We start from the raw sequence: 8,660 nt of genomic DNA, 5'->3' as shown, positions 1-8,660 counted from the left end.
GAAGGAGGAACACACTGTGAATGCATTCGATAAAAATGTGCAAATTACAATTGTTTCTATGATGTTAATTTAGTCAGATTGTGTTTGCCTACATTTTACAGGTAATTAATGCAGAGATCCAGTTCCTGTAGCTCATTTGGTAGAGCATAGCGCAAGGTTGTAGGTTCGATTCCCCGAGAACACATGATAAGTAAAAATTGATATATAGCCTCAATGCACTGTAAGTCGCATCTGCTAAATTCATAACTTTTTATTTATTAAAATTTATTTTTGAAGGATTCCATTCTTGTCATTGAAATGAACTTGAAATAAATCGGCGCTGATAAGAATACCTTTAACACAATGCACTTTCCATGAATAGGCTATTGTAAAAAAAAAATTATATTAACATGATCAAATCTTTGTTTTTCTACAAACCTGATTCCAAAAAAGTTGGGACACTGTACAAATTGTGAGTAAAAAAAGATTGTAATAATTTACAAATCTCATAAACTTATATTTTATAGAATAGAATATAGATATATCAAATGTTGACATTTTGAAATGTCATGGCAAATATTGGCCCAAATTGTATTTCATGAGAGCTACACATTCCAAAAAAGTTGGGACGGGTATCAATAAGAGGCCGGAAAAGTTAAATGTACATATAAAGAACAGCTGGAAGAACAATTTGCAGAGTGGCAGATTTTCTTAGAAGCCAATATGGGCAGAGGATCACCAAATCTCTTAATTTTAATGTTAATTAATTCATTACAGTGTTCCTGTGGCTCAGTGGTAGAGCGTTGTATTTACAGCGCTAAAGGTTGTGGGTTCAAATACCAGGAAGCACTTATTAGGTAAAAAATATTAGCCTGAATGCACTGTAGGTTTTTTTTATGTGAAATAAAAAGCTTTAGCAACATTATACACTATATCATTTAAAAGCTTAGAATCAGTATAATAGGCTAGTAAAATATTTCAAAACGTTACTGTTTTTGCTGTAACGTTAGCTACTTTATGATCAAATAAACGCAGGCTTGGTGAACAGAAGAGACTTAAAAAAAAAACATTAACAAGCTTACTGTTCAAAAACTTTTGGCCTGTATTGTATAGGTATAGGCAACTTTATTTTTTCTTTAATTTCTAGCTTTTAATTGGCTTAGAAATCTATAACTACTCGCCATTAATAAATAATAATGATTTGTTTATATACTACAAACACTTTTTTTAATCACATAAGGCGGCAGAATAGTTTCTATACTGTATTACATTCTATGTCAATTAGCAGTGCATTGTTCATATAATTTATTTATCACCTGCCTGGAGATGACTTGAAAATCCATATATTGTCGCAATCGTACAATCTTCGTGTTTCCAAAAGTTTCAGTTTTTCTGTGAAAAAAGTTGTTTCATACAGCGATAGCTCAGAGCCGTTAATATATTAAAAACGGCTCTGCGATAGCGGAACGCTTTTGTGCATATTAGGAGTTTCCTGTAAGGACTTTGTGCGCGAGAGCGCCCTCTGGCTTCGAGTATGAGTGAAACACACACTGCAGGAGAGTTTAGTGCTCCCTGATGCACATCTCGCCTTCTGGGTCCAAATAAAATATCAGGTCATGCGCAGACTATCATGTCTCATTGAGTTTTAATCTATATTTATTCACACCATCTCTTGAAAACCTTTATGCGAACCAACTGGACCGAAAACTGCGGGGGACGAATTTCGTGATATTAAAAGTGGGGGGGACACGTCTGCGCCCCCCGCGTAATCTACGCCCCTGCATACAGGATGTATTTTCCAACATGACAATACCAGACCACATACATACTGCATCATGGCTGTGTAGAAGAAGGACCCGGGTACAGAAATGGCCAGCCTGCAGTCCAGATCTGTCACCCATAGAAAACATTTGGCGCATCATAAAGAGGAAGATGTGACAAAGAAGACCAAAGAAGACAGTTGAGCAACTAGAAGACTGTATTTGACAAGAATGGGACATCCTATTCCTAAACTTGAGCAACTTGTCTCCTCAGTCCCCAGACGTTAAAAAAATTAAGTAATCAAAATTAAGTAATCAAATCCTAGATGTTTATTAAGATCCTTCTGTTATCTATTGAAACCCATAATAATATTTTACTATATGTATAATGTTTTTTTAAAGTATCGTTTAAATTATTTTTAAAGTAAAATTTTACACGTTTTCTTTGTATATTATGAAACTTTATTTAAAAAATGTATTGCATTTTTCATGTCACTGCTGGTATGTTTTAGTTCATTGGCTGAGACTGATTTTAACTGCACCCCTAAATTTATGATCAGGAAACCCCTCTCTCATAGTTACAAGTAGTCTAGATAGGTCACATCTTTTTGAGGTAAATTGTTTTGAAATGTCTGAACATCTGTGTAACATTGTTTCAGGGAACACATAATCCTCATATTTGGAGGAAGTAAACTACATTTTAGTACAGTTGTGCATTTTTCTTTTTTTGTATTTTAGTATGTCTTAGTGTGTTTTATATGCAAGATAATTCTGTAAAATTCGCTACCCGTCACTGCCAAAACATGGGATGTTTTGTCAAAAATTAAGTATAATGAATTATTCACAAATAAGATGTTATGATAGTTTTTGGTTTGCTATTCAAACCAATGATAATCAGTATGATCAACTTTTTGCCTTTTACAAAGACAATTAGACTCAAAATGCAACAAATCTCGTAAGGTACACTTGAAATATGGTTAAAAATGTAATTTTTATTTATTGACCTTAAAAAAATTAATAATCTAATTAAATTATTATTACTGTGTTTCAGTAGTGACAAGTTTATGGAGAGGACAAATATTCCAAAACTTTATGAAAATACAATATTAGAATTAACTGCACAATTAGAAATATGTATCTTGCATATTATAAAATTAACATTTACATTTTTAGGAAAAAAAGACTTTCCAATTCTGTAATGGCCCATATAGTTTAGATAAATTAACACTTTTATGCTCAATAATAATGACTCCTTGCAGGGATAAGTAGCTATCTTCAATCTAATTGTAATTGTAAATTGTAAGTCAGTAATATTTATTTATTTGTATATTTTATATGTAAACGACAGAATTATATTATCTTTTTTACTGAATTAATTTATCTTAATCATTTGGGAAAAAGACATACTCTTACCAAATATTTGATTAATGTCTGTTCAACTCTAAAACAACCCAAACACACAGAACCTCCAGTGACTTGACAAAAGCAAACTTGCGTCACATGGGCGGGGCTTAGTGAAGGGACAATTAGTACGCTTTATTAGTGCCACTGGTGTTAATTAGCTGATGGTACATGCCAGTGTACAGCTGCAGATTCAGCGTGTGCAGGTAGCTGCAGTGTCCAGGTGAATCATGGCTCGAACTGGGTTTTGTGATTCCAGGCAACTGTTGGACCTCCATATGGTGAGAGTGCTTGTAAAATCTCCACTTCAGTTCTTAGACCCGATGTGTAGATTGAATAATGACCAAAATGTTACCAACAGGAGATTTTGCCAGTTCACCAGTCTCTGCTACATTATTATGGATAACTGAACACATACTCAACGTATATTTAGTCGTGAGATCAGTTTGAATACTGACCTGGAAGGCAAGCTCTCATGGTTTACTTCAGTGCCGCCTTAGAATGTCAGCTTTTATTTTGCGTAAACCTTTGCCACCACAACCAAGAATGACCCATTCCTGCAGGTCTTCTACATGCATTGAAAACTGAAGTGCTAATGCCTTACAAGCTTATTTTGAATAAATGAAACCTTTTTGTGCTTTTGAAAGACTGACGACAGACCAGTGCCCCTGCGGACGTGGGCGAACTCCTGTGTTCTGAGGGAGCGCAGGGTGTTTGCTGAAGGAGAGGAGGTGGCACCCGGGCAGCACTACAAACCTGCACAGGAGAGTCGATGGGTAACTAACAGCTGCTCTTGTGTCATTATGTGCCAAGGTGTGGCTTTGCTACCATTTGTAACCTTCTCTGAGTGTAATGGATAGAAAACCAGCCCATTAGACCGGTAGATCTTCAAATGATGTGCCATCACAGGGTAGCATTTCTGTTTTTCCTCAAGGTCCGAAGAATTCCCATATCCGCAGAGGATGGGATCATAATGGACTACGCTCCACAGCATGAGTCAGGACCCTCAGGTAACCCGAGATGGCACTGCTCGAGTAGTCCATGATTTGGTACATCATTCTCAATTTAGTACATTTAAGTCTACCGCATTGATTTTTTTTTTTTTTTTAAACGAACTGGTTTTACACTGAAATCCAGAAAACCTGTTTATAGTTTTTCAGTAACGTTTATTTTTCTTGTGCAACAATGCTAGATGTCTATGAAGAGGAGGCTTTGCTGAAGTATCTGAACAGGTTGCCAGGTCCACCTAGTCTGCGAGAACTGATGCCCGAGCTTCTGCGCAGAGAAATGGAAGTAGCCATCAGTAAGCTGGGGCTCCTCTATGACAAGACCTATGCATGGGACATCTTTTCAGACATGATGGTAAGGATGACATGCAAAGTACTTTTTGCCAAGCCGATTTTTGGTCATCATTGTGGTCATGTGTTGGTTTCCTCTGCTTGCAGAGAAGTCAGCTACTATGCACTCTCCCAAACGCTGACCTGCCCAAGCATTTCAGTGACACTACGAGAGCCATCTTGGTGGACTGGATAATTCAAGTCCATGTAAGTGCAATATTCAGATTTGTTTTTCATTTCTGATCGTGAGTGGCTATGACTGAAGAGGAGCTGGCAAAGTTATCCCAAGAAAGTCAAAAGTTTGGAATTTTTGTGAGCGTGTACATTTGAATTTTTGCTTACAATGGCTGTAGTATTTTAATAAGCCAATATTGTGACTTAATATTTAAAATAAGTATTTGGTTTTAATTTGTCCTTGCTGAATAAGGATTAAAGTCCTTTTAGTGTTTCATGGTTTCCAGAAATATTAAGCAGCACTTTTTTTTTTTTTTTTTTTTGTTCAACATTGAATAAGAAATGTTTCTTAAACAACAGTTCTTAAATGATTTATGAAAGATCATGTGACACTGAAGACTGGAGTAATGGCTGTTGAAATCTATAGTAAAATAAAAACTTTAAATTAAATCATTTCACAATATTGTTCAGTGTTTTTAATCTCATGCAGCCTTTGTTTTTAAATCTTAACAGTGCTTAATATTAAGCTAAATATGTAATTGTTTGAATAAGGTGTTCTCACAGTCTCTGATTTTGTAAAAGATGCTTGTTTTCACCGCAGGAAGTGTTCCAGTTCTCGGAGGAAACGTTATATCTGGCAGTACACCTGATGAATCGAGCGCTAAGGCTCATCAAAGTGTCCATCTCTGGCCTGCAGCTTCTGGGTGTGGTTTGCCTTTTTCTGGCTGCTAAAAAAGAGGAATGTCTGTTACCAGAGGTACTTGAGTATTTAAACGAATGTTTAATGGAGAGTTGACACGGTTAACATGGTAATGTTTGTCAGGTGTCGGAGCTCTGCTATCTGATGGAAAACACCTACAGTAAGAAACAACTGCTGCGGATGGAGAGGAGGGTTTTAACTGGGCTCAAGTTTGATCTCTATCACTGTCCTCCTCTTCATTTTCTCCTCATCTCTGCTTCCATTGCACGCTGCAGTGACAAGGTCTGTTAGCTTCCCTTGTGTAAAGTACACTTTAGCGTACTTTTATTACAGATGTTTTGAAATGTATTTAATTGTGAATGTAATGCGATCTGCTTTTATTTATATGTGTATATATATATATATATATATATGTATATTATTATTAATAATAATAATGTGTGTGTGTGTATGTGTGTTTTGTTTTGGGTTTTTTTTTTTTTTTTTGGTACTATCGTTCTTCAAAATATCGTCTTGTGTAATACAGAAGGATGTTGTTCATGCATGTTTAGTCTCCCCATTGTTCAAAACCAAACTGTTAATTTTTGGGTGAACTGTCCCTTTAAGCTGCTTTTTAAGTACTTAGAAGATTATAGAAGTACACCTTTTAAAACAAAGGAAATGCCTGATTATGCTGTCCATTTATATTTGTATGAAAATATGGTCTTCAAACGTGTCTGTTCAGGTGGTCTGGATGGCACGATACCTGTTGGAGCTCTCTCTGTTGGAGGGGCATTGTGTGGTGTATCTGCCTTCCCAGCTGGCAGGTGCTGCCCTCCGCCTGGCCCGCAGTATCCTGCAGGAAGCTCCCTCTCCTGATGGAGAGATGGCCTGGTGCATTGCCTCCAGTATCCACATAGGAAGGTCAGGACCAGAAGCTCTTCAGTACTGCTCTCAAGAACTGTTACAGACTGATTTCTTTAGAATTGAGGATTAAGATTTTCCTTTATATTCTGTTGAAAAGGACTCACAGTGACCTCTAATGATCACTATCAGTCATTATCAAGTTTAGACCTATTTTTTTTTTTTTTTTTTTTTTTTAAATCCGCAATTTAAAAATTGTTGAAACGGATTTGAAATATAGCTCCATCTTTACTCTTTTATTTCCTCCCACTATGTCTGATGCAGTGAAGCAGCTCTCCTCAGTATAATGCAGATCATGGCCACTGCAGCAGCGAGAGCACATGCTCGTGAGACCCGTGCCACTTTCATCAAGTTCTCCACTATACAAACTCTTCATGTCAGCATGCACCCTGCCCTGAAAGCTGCCCCTGGCCTACTGGGCCTGTCGTGCCCTCAGACGTGATGCTCTCTCAACACCAGAGAGGATGCCAAACGAGGTTGCATTACTCTGCTACTGTAGGAAGGGGAAGAAACGCTGAATATGGCCAGTCGGGAGGACTGTGTTGCACTGGAAATCAATGAACATCAGAGCTGGAGAGGTGCTTACTCTATTTGAACTGAATTGTTTTCTGTAACTTTTTATAGTAGTCTTAAGTCAATGAATGTAAAACAAAAAAGAAAAGCTTGTATTTATGTCTTTTTGTAGCTTTTAAGTGTTTATCAATGCTTCGTTGAAGAAAAATTAAATAATGGAATATTATATCCTATGGAATTAAAGCAATTTGTAACATGTACTATTTTTAAGTGTTTTTGAATGTGATTTTCCAAGTTTAAGACTGAAAAATAAAAATGGATCCATCTTCACAAACTGCAGTGCAGATTCAGTTTTTCACACTGTATATTATATTTTTTTTTTGTGCACATGCTTCAGTGCTCTCCATTTTTCAGTGACCCTGCAAAGTTGCCAGATCTGTATGCTAATGTCTGATTAAATGGGTATTTTTTTTTTTTTTTTTTTTCAGTTGTAGCTCTTACATACGATACATGACATTCAACAGACCCTCCCCCCCCCCCCCCCATTAAAAAATTAATTGTAAAAATATGGGTAAAGGGCCAGACAAGATTACATCGCTGGATTTAACTAAAAAGGGCTTGTTGCGTTGAGTTTGTGCTTGACCTTTGCTGCCAGGCCTCTGTTTGCCCGTAAATGTTAAGTTTCGTACAGAAGACAAAAATCTACATTCCGAGCAAAATCAAGAAAATGTACCTTCATTACGCCGGAAAATATGGACTTGGCAACTCAGTGTATTTCTGACATCAACCGAAAAGAACGCAGTTTATCTTTGGGCGTCTGTGCACAGTACCGAACATGTGCGCGCAGCTCCTCTATTCTCCTCCCTCACATGTCCGCGCACACCCGCGCTGCCGATTGGCTGACGGGAGCGCGCTGCGTCATTCCGCGCTGGGAAAACCACGTGGCGATGTAGTAGAACTGCTGACCTCGCGAGCGCTGGCACATTTTACAGGCGCGTGTGAGAGACAAGATTTCACGGAGCGAGGCGTTAAGCGTTTCCTCCGCGCGCCTTGATTTCTCCGGATTTTTGCTCCATAGTTTAGTCTGCCGCGCATATTTCTTTGACTGCCATTATGTTTCAAACATTGCACTCTTATCAGTTTCATTCATCAGTTCCATGCCCCACTTGCCCATTTATAATGGCCAGAATGACAATTAGTAATCTAAATGCACTCATAAATGATAATCAACAGTAACCACAACAACAAAAAAACCGTTACGATAATGCATTTGTTCTTAACAGCAACAACCAGATAAATATAGGCTTTTTATATGGATATTTATTTCTACATTAATTTTTAATGTAAAATCTTTGTAGAATTATTGTATATTTTGATTAGCATACGTTGCTCGAAACGGATCAAGCTAAAATATTATAACTGTAAGCGAGTGCAATGAAGATACATGAACACTTAATGGCAAAACAACAACAACAAATATTATAATTGTTAAGCTGTAAGCGGGGCATCAGACAGGGGGCAATAGTAGGGCCCAAGGGGGATATAGTGATTATTATTATTAATATGACTTATAAGGTGTTTTGTTTTTAGGGGTTAACCCCCTTGGAAGTGTCCTGCAAGTGTTAACTGGTCCATATGCTTCCTGTATTTGACTCAACAGATAGTCAGCGGTCAGACTCAGGATTACAAAATAGCTAACACTCTGACAGCCAAATGTAGTCACACTAATACGTGTATTCTTCGCTACTCCTCCTCTTGTTATGTTTCGTGTCCGTTCAGTCCCGTCCCGTCAGACCGTCTCGTTCCTCCTCTCCACGTGCCTGATCACAGGATTGGCCATGCCACTTATTCCCTTGCGTCACTGGTGTTTGGGGCGGGGTAACGTGGAATCTC

General features: G+C 37.6%; 1 protein-coding gene and 1 long non-coding RNA gene across 2 annotated transcripts; one reads left to right on the top strand and one right to left on the bottom strand.

The window, feature by feature from the left end:
- Positions 1–3,286: 3,286 nt before the first annotated feature.
- On the top strand, positions 3,287–7,027 carry ccnp (cyclin P). The gene is made up of 9 exons (XM_026287879.1): positions 3,287–3,421; positions 3,788–3,916; positions 4,075–4,150; positions 4,333–4,502; positions 4,586–4,684; positions 5,253–5,408; positions 5,475–5,633; positions 6,076–6,254; positions 6,519–7,027. The coding sequence occupies exons 1-9, from the start codon at positions 3,371–3,373 to the stop codon at positions 6,694–6,696; spliced, it is 1,197 nt and encodes a 398-aa protein (XP_026143664.1). The 5' UTR covers positions 3,287–3,370; the 3' UTR covers positions 6,697–7,027.
- LOC113118591 (uncharacterized) lies at positions 5,247–7,930 on the bottom strand. The gene is made up of 3 exons (XR_003294343.1): positions 7,501–7,930; positions 6,097–6,278; positions 5,247–5,379 (listed from the first exon to the last, which is right to left on the bottom strand). It is a non-coding gene; the product is annotated as an uncharacterized LOC113118591 (long non-coding RNA).
- Between the last annotated feature and the right edge of the window lie 730 nt (positions 7,931–8,660).

This window comes from Carassius auratus, chromosome 18, assembly GCF_003368295.1.
Source record: "Carassius auratus strain Wakin chromosome 18, ASM336829v1, whole genome shotgun sequence".
NCBI lineage: Eukaryota > Metazoa > Chordata > Actinopteri > Cypriniformes > Cyprinidae > Carassius > Carassius auratus.
The sequence above is the reverse complement of the archived record's forward strand: the minus strand, read 5'-3'. Positions and strand labels throughout refer to the sequence as shown.

Bases quoted from the DNA above. Each gene is read 5' to 3' on its own strand.
- ccnp (XM_026287879.1), top strand. From the start codon at position 3,371: ATGGCTCGAACTGGGTTTTGTGATTCCAGGCAACTGTTGGACCTCCAT. The intron at 4,685-5,252 runs GTAAGTGCAATA...TTTTCACCGCAG, and splicing joins ACTGGATAATTCAAGTCCAT to GAAGTGTTCCAGTTCTCGGA. The intron at 5,409-5,474 runs GTACTTGAGTAT...AATGTTTGTCAG, and splicing joins AGGAATGTCTGTTACCAGAG to GTGTCGGAGCTCTGCTATCT.